A 15171-nucleotide genomic window follows, 5' to 3' on the forward strand; every position below is an offset into this window, starting at 1 on the left:
GAGAGATCAGAGTTTTGTCTAGTAGCAGTTTTGATTCCCGATAAAGTAGCTTTGCTCCAGTTTCAAGATCTTCGTAGAGTTTCTCGTTGCTCAAATGGGTGTAATTACTGACGTTTCTTATTCCATGGAGTGCATTTCTTTACTTTGCTTGCAAGAGTGTGGGAGAAGCAGTAGGAGGAAGGCAGTCCCATTAGCACTCTGTCCAGAAGGTAAACCGGAGCACACATAATTTGTTTTGTTTGTGAAGTAGAGAGGTGGCGATTGTAACAAGTACAATTATCATGGGAGTGGGCATCCTATAAACGACTCGGTTAGAAGAGCGTCTCATCTCAGTGAAAATTTACATACTAACAAATTTGGAACAAAAGGTGGAACTTTTTTTTACCTTATTGCATTAGAAAACGATTATGCCTTAGACTGAGTGACGGTATACTCTCCTAGTTGCACTTGATATGCTGTAAAATTAGCATTTTCGGCTTGCGTGCTGTCATGAATGATCAGATCAATGAGATCATCTTCTGAGCAGCTGCAGTGCCTTCCTGCCCTCTGTTACTGAGCACTGTAGCAATTTTAAGATCTTCTTGGAGTTTCTCGTGGCTCAAATGGGTGTAATTCCTGATATTCGTATGTTTCCCTCGTCTTCATTGGTTGATTTTGCTCGCGAGAAAGTGTCACTCATAGTTGTTAAATGTCACTCATAATTACACTGAGATTATGAAAATGTCACACATAGCAATCTCAAACCTTGGCAGCTATGCAGGGGCGGTGTGCAGGATTTAGTAAAGCATGTGCAATGTTAAAGGCACAACATTGCTGCTATGGTTTAGCTGCTGGAGGATTTTTACAGTTCTTAAAGAGAAATCTATCGGCGTTTTTGTCTGAAGAGTTAAGGACATGACCATAGGGCCCAAGAACATATGGTTCTGGAACCTAGTGGACCTTGCCCCGCTGAAAGCCACAGTCCAGGGTTTACCAAACTGGTTTCTCCTTTCCACGGACACTAAGTTCCAGTCCTGGGCTTTGCCTTTACAGTTCATTGTTTTCGAAGGTGTTCCTCCAAGTGCACTAAGCCCACAACTCCTAGAATGCACCAGATTACTGAAGGGAAATCCTCGACTGGGAAGTGGATTCTCTCCAGCAGCTTGTAATGTATGAGGCATTGAATAAAGGCAGAGGTACAGAACAGGAGGTCTCGACTGTGTGTGTGTGTCATGGGCCCCAGCCTGCCACTTGACGCATGTACACCCTCCCCCGCACAGCCATGCTGACAGCCTTCCGTGCTGGATGGAGTCTGTATAGAAACTACGCTTTCAACTGAGCCCACACAAAGGTCTCGGAGGGGAGGTGGTGCGGGGATACACAGTCGTGTGCGGGAAAGGTGCCAGGGGAAGGATGCCCGTACATGGCGCTTGTGACGGCTCTCTGCCGCTTGCTCTCAATGCCCCTGCGGAAATCTTGCATCAGCGCTGCATGCCGAGCCGCTGCCCACTCCGCCCGCCCGTCCTTCTATTCAGAGCCGAGCACATCCACCACCGGCCCACTGCCCCCTCAGCAACACGGCGGACAATAGACGCCTGCACTTAGCACCTCGGAAGAGGGTAGTGTGCGAGCCCAGAGGCTGCCACACTCTCTTTGATTTGATTTATTATTTATAGTGCGCAACGAATGCCGTGGCGTCTTGGCGCTGACTGTGATAAGTGGCTAATAGACCCCAAACAGGTTTTAGTTCTTGGCAAATAACCAGGTTTTTAATTCCTTCCTAAACCTCATCCGATTCGGTTGACAAAGCAGAATAGATGGCATCTGGTTCCAAACTTTTGCCGCGCAAAAAGACAGTGTGCGGCCCCCCCACCTTACCTTACATATTTTTGGGACACAGACAAGGCCCTTCGTAGAGGATCTGAGAGTTCTAGCAGGGAGATACCTAGTAAAAAGTTTCCGCACCTCCCCAGAAATACCACCATAAAGGGCCTTATGTACCAGACACAGAGCCTTAAAATTGGCTCTTTGATGAACGGGGAGCCAATGCAATGTTCTGATGGCTTCTGAAGTGGGATGGCCCTTAGGAAGATTCATGAGTAGCCTAGCCGCTGCATTCTGCAGTGATTGTAGTTTCCTCTCCTGTGCTTTGTCAATTCCCACAAAAAGAGCATTACAATAGTCCAGTTTAGATAGAAACAGTGCGACTACAACTGTTTTTTGAAGCTCCGATGTTATAAACGGGAATATTTTCCTCAAAGTTTTTAAGAGAAAACTCCTCCCATCACACAGCCATTCAACGAGTCTCCACAGCAAGGCCTGGTGCTTCCAAAGGGGGCCCTGCCGCCACCTGCCATGGAAGAACAATCCAACGCGCAGAGACTGACCCTGGGGTAGGGGTGTGCTATACGTATCAGCCATTGCAATTACTTCCCAGAGCTGTAAAGCCATAACTCGCACTACCACCAGCTTACACAATGATACTATACACCTGCCTCTGAAGGTATATAGTCTAAGCGCAACACGTATCGTGAATGTGCACAGAGATCTCAGCAGTCACCGACTCGCTTGCGGATGCATAGGTGGTACCTGTTCATACACGGGAGAAAAATAACTGCAACACACCTGATCAAGCTCTCGTCTCGTCTCAGTGTGTGAAAACCCCTCTGCTTCCGAGCAACAACCGAAGCAGTGGTGCAGGAACCATTTTCACACCATACGTGGGAACTTTTCTAGCACTTTCAGCCATTGCAATTACTTCCCAGCACTGTAAAGCCATAACTCGTGCTACCACCAGTCTACACAATTATACTATACACCTGCCTCTGAAGGTTGATAGTCTGAGTGCAACACGTATCGTGAAGGTGCACAGAGATCTCAGCAGTCACCGTCTCGCTTGCAGACCTCGAAGCCATGCTCAGCTCCTGCTCCTGCCTGTCACCAGAGGCCTGCGCGCAGAGGGGGGTTGTGCTGCTGCCTGCCCTCGCCCTGTCCGAGAGCAGCACATGCTCCAGGAAGGAACTGGTGGCTGAAGTGGCCAAGGAGCAGGAAACGTAAGCTAATTAAAAACAGATGGCCCCCATAAAAATAAGAAATTGCTTTGCGACAGCCACAAAGCAGACGAGCCAGTCTGGATGGGCCGGACAAAAAGGCGAAAGAACGGCAACAAAAAATCCTAATTTCCAATGGCAGCCCACCATTTAGCATAAAAGGTGATGCCAGCCAATGGAAATGAGGGGCGGGGCTTCAAACCCCCTTCTGAAAGTCCTCATTCACAATAAAAGGACTCTACCTTCCCACCCCAGGCTGCACTCCACCCACAAGCAAGGTGTACCAATTGCCTTTCTTAGGAAAATACCCATAGAGGACATCTGTAAAGCTGTCGCATGGACTATGCCGCACACCTTCACAAAACATTTTTTTTTTTTTTAAATAACTTTTTATTGGTTTTCTCAGAACATACAGAAAAATATGTGACATTGCATACCTCGAGAAACAGTACATCCATAACTGTAGTGTCATTACACATCAAAAACGGCAGTACAATAGTTATCAGGTACAGTAGAGCTAAAACATGTGTCATTACGCTTGCTAAGAGCCCAGCTGCACCCACCCCACAAAACATTATTGTGTGGGTATTCTTGCAAATAGCAAGCTAGAATTGGGCAAACTGTCCTCCAAACCCTGTTTCCGACCTCTGTACCGTCCACAGCTTAGCCACCGCTTAGGGGAGTACTGCTTTACAGTCGATACAGAGCATGTACATCTACAGCCACACATGCTACAAACAGATAATTGTTCTTTCTCTGTAAGCATCTGTTGCATGTAGTGCTGTAGATTCACATGTGCCCATCCTCCTCCCAGGAACCTAGTGTTTACTACAGATATCTTCAATCTTAAGAAATACTTATACAACATGCGTGGCTTTGTTGCTGATCCCCTCAAATACCACTCTCCCCACCCTCCCTGTGCTTTCAGTGTTGCACTCTCTCAACCCTCCCTATCTACCCTGTAGCTCCCTGCCTGGCTTTTCTTGTTACATGGTTTCATTTTTTGGTCGAGCCTAGTGTTGCAGCTCCTGCGCTACTTGCTCAGCGAGGCATGCTGTAGTAGGGTACGTTTTAGAAGCGGAGTGGAAGCCCCGATCATATTTTTCATTGACTGTTGTCATTGTCCATGGTAAACGTTGTCTTCCGATTCAATATGAGGCTTCTTAGTCCAGCCTTGTTACCTCCCTGTCTCCTTTTGTGACTGTCCATCAGGACTGTATCTTTTACTTGCAGTGTTACGCGGTCGTCGGTATGTAGTCGGTGAGCACTATTTTCTTTCAGGTGCACACTGCTCAGCAGCGGCGCTGCTTCCCCCATCGGTGGTAGGCTGCAGTGCGTGTCGCTCGCTGGCCAGAGGTGCGCTCGCTGTAAGGTCTCTTTATTTCAAAGTACACTCGTGGCATGAGTGACTGTACTCTGTGCTCGCCCCAGGCTCTCTGAACATACAGTAGGAATGGGAGATGCTGCACGAATCAAATCTAACATGTCACGTCTCACTCATAACGCAGACATGTGGTGTGTATCTGTGCGCGCTTTCACTTTCCTTTTTGTTCAACAGTGCCGGCCGCCACCTCCACACCACTCCCGGGACGCTGCCCTTGAGCACTGGTGGCTGCACAGAGGCGCAGGACACGTGGACTCATTGGACCCAGATGCAGCAGCACTTCACTTGCGTGCAGGCTGTTAAGGTCTCTTTATTTCAAAGTACACTCATGGCATGAGTGACTGTATCCTGTGTTTGACCCAGGCTCTCTGAACATACAGTAGGAATGGGAGAGGCTGCACGAATAACATCTAATGTGTCACGCCTCTGCTGCATGAAGAAATGAGTGTAACACACCACATGTCTGCGTTACCAATGAGAATCCTAAACCCCACAGACTGCACTGACCCATTCCCAACCCCTGTGCGTTGTTTATGTGCATCTAATAAGACCTAAACATAGTGGAAAAAGTACCACAAAACGCAGTTGAGTAAAGGAACTTTAACAATACACTTCATTAAGCCACGTATGCCCCTCTGTCCGCCCGCCCCCCCTTCAAGAAGCATACTCCCCACAGAAACAAACGTCACCACGCCATCAAACCCAAAACCTTGCACCACTAGCTGAATTGGCATCCTGTAAACCCCGATCCCGCAGCCTCCCCCCACCCCGCCCCCTCCCTAATCACAGGACCACTACCAAGCAGTAAATGATGTACCAGGGAAGAGAGGGATCCCTTGTTATATTGCAAACCTAATTGGACCCCTTTTACTCTGCTCCCTAAGGCCGCTGTCATTGAAATCCATGCACCAGGCTCAGTGGGAACTTCTTCCACCTTGGTGCAGAAGCACAGCGGCCCCATGTAACTCCAGATTTGCTCCTCTTTTGCTCCTCACAGACACATGCCCAAAAGGGAGGGGGGTAACTGTTGCTTGCAGCTTTGACTCTCGCAGAAGTGCTAAGCTTCCTCCCCCACAGCGGCGGGCGCCCCTCGGGGGCCAATGCATCATTGTTCACACACTCTCCACAGCCATCATAGCACAAAGACTGTACTACCCCCTGGTACATGACACCCGCCCTCCATGCATGTTGCCCTTTATGCCTAGTACTTCCACAATAAAAGCACAACATGTACCACACTTGTTCAATATCGCTACCCCCAAGGGCCGTCACTCCTCGATATTCACTTCTACTATCTAGTAACCTCAGCACCTCTAACTCCCCTCCCCCGCCACACCGCCCCATTCTGCCATCTCACCTGAAGTTTTTGTTGCAAGTGCATCACGGACAGAGTTTAAGTTCAATTGTACACTCCATCAGTCAGCTACCTGATATCATCAGTGGTCGGTGGTGATGATGTCTCGGCAAAATAGGAAGAGTTAATCTCTGCGTACCACATTTAGAAATGTAGAAGCCATCAGAATTTCTTACTTAGAGCCATTAAAACAACCATTTGCAATACAATAGGTCTTGCATTTGCTAGAATTTAAGCTATTGGCACTATAAATGACAATACCTTTTATTTATGTGTTTAAATGCATGTTTACACACTGCTTGCAGGTTTTCAAAACACATAAATAAAAGACATTGTCATTTACCATGCCAGTAGCTCAAACTCTTGCAAATGCGAGACCTACTGCATTGCAAATTCTTGTTTGTTTAATAATTCTACTCCTGTTCCTACCCCCTAAGCTTTTCTGTTGCTTCCCTGCACCTGCTTACCTGCCCCTACTCCCACACCTCACCTCACCACACTTTGTTCGCCCACCAGCACCTCATCTGCTCCCTCGTTACTCCATTCGAGGTCTTCACTTTCTTCAAAAGTTTTCCTTCTTTTTCCCACCCCCAGACTCCTCTGTTGTTTACTTGTGTAACTTCCCGGCGGCACCTCCCACCTTGTGTTTTCCTCGCACCCAGTCCTTTGTCGCTCTCTGCCTCTCATTCTGCTCTGCACCTTATTAAAAAATAAAATGCTTTTTTAATTTCTTAAAGTGCCCGGTTGCTGCTATTTGTTACAAGGCCCTCTTTTCATTCAAAACGACTATTCTGCATATTTTCTTTTTAAATTTACCTCTCCATCATTGACGCTCACCATCTTGTAATGGTAACGTTACAAAAATGGGCACTCCATCTTGACACATACGCTTGCATGCTTGGTGACTAATTATTTTTTGCTGATGTTGTCCTGCATTGGCAACCAAACATTTCTTTTTGTATAGCTGATTTTCCTTTTTTTCCCGAAAAGTGGGAGAGAATCTCTCATAAACTTCCCTTAATTTCTCTCTTTCCTTATCACTTTTAAACTTAACCCTTCCCATGCCATAGCCATTACCCATATTCTTTGATACTTCCATGTCCTTTTAGCAATTAATTTCAAGAAAAAGACTGATGCGAGGCAGTACACATAAAGCAAATTTCCTTTTGCAGGCTTAGTATGTTTTGTAGAAAATCTTTATTTTCAAAAAGGTCCTTTATATGCATGTAGAAAACAGCCAACCCGTTTCACCCTTCACAAGGGCCTCTTCAGGGCATGGGGAAAGACGGCCAAAATCGTGTATCCGTTTGTATAATCCAGCAAAAAATGTTATAGTAGACCGTCCCACTTCTTGGACATTGTCTCCAAACAAGATACCTAATGCCAATAATGAGTACCCAAATGTCATAAATACAATAAGATCTTGCGTTGTCTCCGATGGCGAAGACATTATTATTATGGCATTATTAAGTCTCCTGTGTAGTCAGGTAGAGTACTTTGATCCTATCATGTGTCTGTTCAACTCGAAGTCCGGCTCCAGCATCAGTACTTTTAACAATTATTAACGTTAATGTAAAGTAATAAAAACAAGAGAAAAACTAAAGAACAAGAAACTGGAGAACAAATATGTAATAATAAAATATACCATGTTTGTTCTCTTGTTTTAATTTCACCAAGGAAAGGTTACTACATTTGATTCTTCATTCCTGTTCCACATACTTAACGTTTAATAGTGTTATCATGCAGTTGGCATTCAGGTAATTCGATTTTACTATAGTGACTAGAGGAATTCCAACTGTTGGTTTGTGATTATATGAAAAGATGTGAATGCTTGGATTTCTTGAGTGACCAAACATATCCTTCAAAATGTGTTCATTTGTGTTGATAATAATGGATAGGCTATTGTGTTTAGGGTGAAGATGGCCGACCAGGGCTCAATGGAATGAAAGGTGATCCCGGTGTTCCTGGAGTGCCCGGATTTCCAGGTAGATAAGTTTGATATCCTTACCATGTACACATATACCAACCAGTGCCAGAAATGCAGAAGTAGTATAGTGCTTTCATAACACTGTAAATTTACAGGTAGCGCGGATGTTTATTTTGTCAACATGGAAATAATTCTGGTTGGTACTTTTCTACTACATCTTTCAGGTATGAAGGGACCTTCTGGACCTCCAGGTCTCCCTGGTACACGAGGTGATCCTGGACCCCCTGGTTTACAAGGTAAGACATTTGTATTTCCCCTTTGAAATGTCCTGGGATCTGTGTATTCTGTTTAAATATATGTGAGCTTGATTCATTCTCAAATTTATTTTGTCGTAAAGACCCCAAAGCTAAACTTCATTTAAGCTTCTTAAGTTAGCCTGTCTACCTGTGACCGATATGCTGCCGCATGTCATTATTTTTCAAGTAACTTGTGAAAGTGTCAAATCATCCAAACAATGAATTGATAAAACACCTAAGGCAACATAAGTCCAATACTAGTTCCCTGATATTTATGTTTAAAGGTCAGGTAGTGAAGGCCTAAAGAAAAAATGTAGTATGAATTGACATACTTTTGTCATACTGGTTCATAACAGTTGTCTTGAACTAAGGGTTCTCGTATTTCATCTGTGTTAGCCATCTGAGAGGTCTGTGGTCAATTTGAATCAGAAAGTGAGTCCAAAACAGGTATGGTCTCAACTTCTTCAGGGACCAAACCACATCAAAAGCCTTCCTCTCAATGGCACTCCAAAGCAGTTCCCTGGGGAGTAACCTCCTGCAAACGAAAGCAACAGGATGGTCTTGGACATTATTGTTGGTCTGGGATAGGACCACTCCTATCCCTACCTCAGTGCCATCAGTTTGCACATTGAACTGCTTGGAGTAGTCTGAAGCTTTGAGAATAGGTGCTGAGCACATTGCCTCTTTCAGGGTGTCATAAGGCTTTTGACAACTAAAGACCTCATTACAATGAGGCCTGGAAAGCCTCGGAAAGCAGGTTGGCGGCTATCCGGGCCTCATCGCGGGTTTCACTTTCAACCCCCGCATTATGAAGTAGGCGGTCGAAACCGGCCGGTTCTTCCAGCTGGATTCCGACTGGCTCCTTGAGCCAGTCGGCCAGTCAGAGACTGGCATGTGATCCCACTGGACGGTGTTTTTACTGTTGGGATTACGATGCTCGGTTTCCAACAGGCCGGGCTTTCTGACATAGAAAGCCTGTCGGAAAGTTAGTTTGGAGGCCCCAAGCAGGGCTCCCTTCTCCTTGCAGCCTCTGGTTGGGGGCTGCGAGGGCACCTATGGTGTGCCACTGTTAATCCCTGCACCGCGTGGCAGGCACCTTTAGGCACCAACTGTCGGAGGTCCTGCCATAGGGATACGATGCAACCACTTTCAAGTCGGTCGAATTGAGGGTGGTCGCAATGTGTATGTTTTGTATTGCAGCATGTACTGCGGGCTGCACTCACACGCCATGGTACAAAAGGTTTTGCATATCCTTGCACTATGTGGCAGGCACCATTCGGTCTGTGAGCAAGTCCCTTTTTGCCTGCCATTTTTTAATGGTGGGTTAACCGCCATAAAATGGCATGTGGAAAGGGACCTTGTAACCCCTACGGTGGTCCTGAAGTCCCTCCGACGAACCGAAGGGCTCCTTGAGCCCGTTGGATACGTGGAGGTCAGTATCTCTGACTGCCAACCTTCTGCCCACCATTATAATGTGGCGGGCGGTCCTGCACAGTTCGATGGCGGTGGGACCGCCACCAACGGGCTGACACTGGCGGTCCCACCGCCATCATAATCAGGCCCTGTGTTATTCATTATTGTATGTGTTAATTGTGTTGTGTTTTTTAAATGTGAATGATGTTTTACTTGTTAGATGTTGAGAATATATTTTTGCATTTTCATTATAATAATATTTGTAGTTATTTATATGTATTTAACATTGTAATATGTTTTTATTTTTAACATGAAAGTTATTTGTATTTCTCTTATTTACATATTTATATTTTAATAGTTTTTTACGTTTTTGAAATTATTTTATTATGTTGAGGAGAATGTGTTTGTTTCTAATGTTGCACTGACTAGAGTGGGAATAGTAAATTTTACTCCTCCACAATCCAACATTTTCACTAGTGTTGCGCTTACTGGAGTGGGAATTGTAAATTATACCTCTCTGCAATTCAACACTTTCTCTACTGTTGCATTGACTGGAGTCAGAATAGTAAGTTTTACCCTTGCGCAATCCAACAGTTTCCCTATTGCTGCAATGAATGGTGTGGGAATAGTTAATTTTTCTTGTCCGCTATCTAACACATTCTCTACTGTTATACTGACTGTAGTTGGAATTGTAAATTACCTCTGTGTGATGGTACAGTTTTCCTACAGTTGCGTTGTGTGAAGTGGGAGGAGTGAATTTTATACATCCTTAGTCCAACACTTTGACCACATTTGTATAAATTGAAGCAGGAATAGTATTTGTATTAAATGTAAAATTTTATAATTTATTTTATTATTGTTATAATTCACATTATTATGTTTTTAAAAATATTTATAATTATTGTTTTTAATGTGTAAAATATTTTAATTAAATTATTAGATATGTTGTTTACCTTTTTATTTGAATTAAAATGGCTTGTTTTGTAAATATTTTATGTTTTTGGTATATATATATATATATATATATATATATATATATATATATTCCATATGAAGTTGCTCCCAACAATGAAGGCATCGCACACAAAATAGTTTTAAGCCTTTTATTGCAGGGCATGCAGAGCACCAAACATCACTCGTTCCAGCTTGAGACTCGGCAAATCACCACACGCGTTTCGGGTGTCTTCCGCCCTTTGTCAATGGTCTTTCCTTCTCAGGAGATGAGGCAGCAATGGCTTACATTGCACTCGCGATGGTTATTTAAGTCCTTCCCTTGTGGGTGTATGTACGCCTTGCATTGCAGTCTTGGTAGTCCAGTTTAAATTCATAGTGGATGCCGCAATATTCTCCTTGTGATTGGAAATAAAATACCTCAGTGGATTGCTGATGACAGGCAAGATATGTTATATTATTTAAAAAATTCAGAAATTATAATATTAATTAAAGTTATTAGTTTAATAATAGGTTTTTAATTAGATATATGCCATAGACACATTTGAAGAAACAGTCAAAAGTGATCTACTGAAAATGAGAACGAATCCACCTAAATTTCAACATAAAAAATTGAATCTTTCAAGAGACCAACGACTGGCGCTAGAAAAGATAAGGACTGACACAAATCTAGTATGTAAACCCTCAGATAAAGGAGGGAATATTGTACTTATGACTAGAGATTTCTATCGCACTGAGGCCCTAAGACAATTGAATGACATCACTTGCCACAACAAAATAACTAAAGACGAATATATCAAAAGCATCATTGAATATCACAAGCTATTAGATAAATGGTCCGCACTAGGAATGTTGGATGACAATGAATATAAATTTTAAAGCCGCCAGCAATCATTAACTCCCACATTTTATCATCTGCCTAAAGTACATAAAAACTCTTTAAAACCACCAGGCAGACCCATAATTTCATCCAAAGGCAGCCTTACAGAAGCAATGTCACAGTATTCAGATTTTTTTCTAATTGATTTCGTTAAAACATTACCATCATACATCCGAGATACCACAGACTTCCTAAGGACCATTTCTCATATTAATTGGAAACCGGACATGCTCATGATTGTTCTGGATGTCACAGGTCTTTATACTTGTATCTCGCATCAGGATGGCATTAATGCAGTCAAATACTTTCTTAAGAGTCTTTCTTTGAAATATCTGCAACATAATACCATGCTTATTGTTGAATTCTTAAGTTTCTGCCTTACTAACAATATTTTCCTTTTTCAAAAACAATATTACAGACAAATTAAAGGTACGGCAATGGGCACCTGCTTCGCCCCAGCTATGCAAACTTGTTCGTGGGCTGGTGGGAGAAGCAGGTGGCCTGGGCCGATGAGAATAACCAGTGGGTCACTTCGATTATTGGATGGTACCGATATATCGATGACCTTTTCATCTTTTGGAAAGGAACTGAAATTGATGCTGAATCTTATATTTCAAATCTTAATCGTAACACAGTAAACTTGCATTTCAGTGGCCACATAAGTGACAAAGAGGTAGACTTCTAAGATCCCAGAGTCTTCATAATGAAGAATTTGGACTTCTTTATTCCGTAAACCTACAGCTGGGAACTCTATTTTAGAAGCCAATAGCAGCCATCCTAAACCTCTTGAAAATAGTATCCCATATGGGGAATTACTAAGACTTAAGAGAAATTGTTCAAGAGACGAGGATTTTTTAACAGCAGCCCACGAGTCCATTGAAAGGTTCAAAGTAACAACAAGTCAACTTTTACTGAAGAATTTTGAAAAGGTCATAAAGATACCTAGATCATGTCTTCTTAACGATAAAATAAAACCCATGGAAAGAGTTGAGAACACCTTTCGTTTTATAACCACCTACACCAGGGACTCAGAAAGACTGCAACATATCTTATCAAGAAATTGGAATATCTTAAAATCTGATACTGTCATAGGAAATGACATACCAGATCATCCCAGTATCACATATAAACGCAATCACTCATTGAAAGACCTCCTAGTCCAAAGCCACTATGAATCAATACCATGCAATCCCAGATTAGGTAACCTAAACGGGTTTTTTCTGTGTAACAGGTGTAAAGCCTGCAAAAACAGCACTAAAGTATTGACATATCATATACCAGGCATAACTGAGTGTAAGGAAATTACCAAATTCCTGACATGCACTACACCATACTGTGTATACTGTTTATTGTGCCCCTGTAATTTGCAGTATATTGGCAGCACAATACACCCAACAAAACGCAGAATACTTGAACACGCAAGGGCAATTGAACATAAGGACCCTACTTATCCGATTGCGAGGCATTTTGCTGACATGCACCAGACCATGTCCCAGTAAAAGAGCGTGGGGGAGATAGAGAGATTCACCTACGCAGTTTGGAATCTAGATACATTATTGAATTACAAACTAAGAATCCATATGGCCTTAATACAGAAGAGGAATTAGCCATTCACTTGGGCTAATTCCTTTATTCCGATAATGCGTATCCTCAATCTACTCGCCCCGATAGTATGTGCTTTTCTGTAGATCCACGTATAAGAGTTTTTCCAGCCAGCACCACCTTATCTGAGTCCATCTAGGACTTGTCTGACTCAATTGAACAAAAATTTTTTGTCATGAATTAATATTAAGATTATGAATTAACGAATCAAGATATTCACTATTGCTTAAGCAGCAAATCAGGATTGTTAACATTAAGCTTTGATCAATCATCGTATTTACTTATTTCTCTTTTTTCATAGGATCTGTCCTTTTTATCTTCCATGAGTATGTATATATGAAATCCTATTGTAACGTGATGAATTGTTACATAGAATTAATATGTGAAAGAGAATTATAGCGCCAAATTATTTTCTTTATCTTTATGATAATGTAGTGGAAACACATTTGCAACATGAATTTTCATGATTTTAATCTATTTGGCATAGTGTAAATAGCATCATTTGATTTTCTCATGGAAGGTGCAATAATTGAAGAAAATTAGTATCTCTGAATCACTGTAAATAATTGTGCACTAAGCATCTTGATATTCATTGCCCATTCAGGGCGAAGTCTGTTTGGTTTGTTTCTCATTGTTAATTGTTGTAATCTTTTGTTACTAGTGGTGCATGTATTTTTATCACTAGCCTAAGATGGCCGCCAAGACTGAAGGAATTTTCTCTTTACAAAGGTACTTCTTTTGTGTTTACGATACGGCCGGAAATGGTGTAACTTTTGACCCGGAAACATTTCTATAATGCAAAGGCTAAATATGGCGATCGTTTGTGTGCGTTTGACAGTACGAAGAAGGCGCGAAGCCGAAACGCGTCCTGCTCATTTCTATACGGCAATAAACACCGTATATCACTTCAACCTTGAGTGCGGTCTATTCCTTTGCTGGACGAGGGAATTGTTGTTAGCCTGATATGTAAATATATGTATAAATATATATGTGTGTTTAATTTAAAAAAAAAAATTTTTTAAATAAGTTTCATCGTTATAGTTTAAATATACATTAAATCTATTCTATTTTTATTAAACTAATGTTACTATTTGATATATTTAATATTCAAATTTATGTATATTTATAAAAACAATATTTAATACAACTATATTAATGACAATGATATTTTTTATCAATATGTTTGTACTTGCCATTATGAGTATGGTATAATGATATTTTTTACAACAATATTTTGGTCACAATATTTTGGTAGTGCGATAGCTTGAGAGGGGATATTTTGTCAGTGAACTGCTCCTGGGGCCATACCAATCTGCCAGTACCCTGCAGTTAAGTCAAAGGTGCGGAGATATTTGGCTGCCCCCAATTTGTCTATCAGCCCAGGGTATGCGGTGAGCATCTGTCTTAGTGACAGCATTACCTCAGGTTTGATGCTCTCCTTAACTTGGTCATACTGCCGATAGATCTTTGTTTTGGCAGGCAAGCTGCCCCCAGTGTCCACATCATGGGTACATCAGTGTGTGTGGCCAGGGGTTAAGGAGAATAGCTCTTCACACTGTTGCAGGACATGCCTGTAGTAAGTCTTCTTTTGGGCACTGATGATTTCTGAGTAGATAACTCCATCAACGGACCCATTTTCACATCAGTCCTGTCACTGAAACATTTCATGCGGTTCACATGGATCCCCTTTTTTGGTGTCCTGCTAGTTCCCAGGTCCATCATGTAGGTGACCTCACTTTTCTTTTCTAAGATGGGGTAAGGACCACTCCATTTGTCTTACAGGGCCCTTGGTGTCACAGGCTTCAAAACCCACACCTTCTGTCCTGGTTGGAACTCCACCAGTGTAGCCTCTGGGCATACCAGGACTTCTGGAGCTCTTGGTTGGCCTCAATGTTTATGGAAGATTTTTCCAGGTACTCAGCCAATCTGGAACGTAGGCCTAGTACATAGTTCACAATATCCTATTCAGGTTTTTGGAGAGGCTTCTCCCAAAATTCCTTAACAGAACAAAGTAGTCCCCTAATATGATCGCCAAACAGAAGTTCAAAGTGGAAAAACCCATCTCCCTTCTTATGCACCTCTCTGAAGGCAAGATACAGGCATGGCAAATTAACATGCCATCTCCTTTTGAGTTTTTCAGGGAGTACCATGATCATGCCTTTCAATGTCTTTTTGAATCTCTCAACAAGGCCATTGGTTTGTGGGTGATAAGGTGTAGTAAATTTATAGTTCACTCCATACTCATTCCACATGTGTTTCAGGTATGCAGACATGAAGTTGGTACCTCTGTCTGACAGCACCTCCTTAGGGAACCCTACTCTGGTAAAGACACCAA

At 42.5% G+C, this 15171-nt stretch overlaps 1 protein-coding gene across 1 annotated transcript in view; it reads left to right on the top strand.

Annotated features, from left to right (window-relative positions):
- COL4A5 (collagen type IV alpha 5 chain) overlaps window positions 1–15171 on the top strand; it is a 589146-nt gene that overhangs the window by 511612 nt on the left and 62363 nt on the right. The window contains exons 43-44 of the mRNA XM_085608164.1: window positions 7680–7752; window positions 7919–7990. Of these exons, the coding sequence (XP_085464290.1) occupies window positions 7680–7752; window positions 7919–7990 (145 nt within the window). The remainder of the gene's footprint in view (window positions 1–7679; window positions 7753–7918; window positions 7991–15171) is intronic.

This window comes from Triturus cristatus, chromosome 5_2 (genome assembly GCF_964204655.1).
Source record: "Triturus cristatus chromosome 5_2, aTriCri1.1, whole genome shotgun sequence".
In the NCBI taxonomy this organism is placed as follows: domain Eukaryota; kingdom Metazoa; phylum Chordata; class Amphibia; order Caudata; family Salamandridae; genus Triturus; species Triturus cristatus.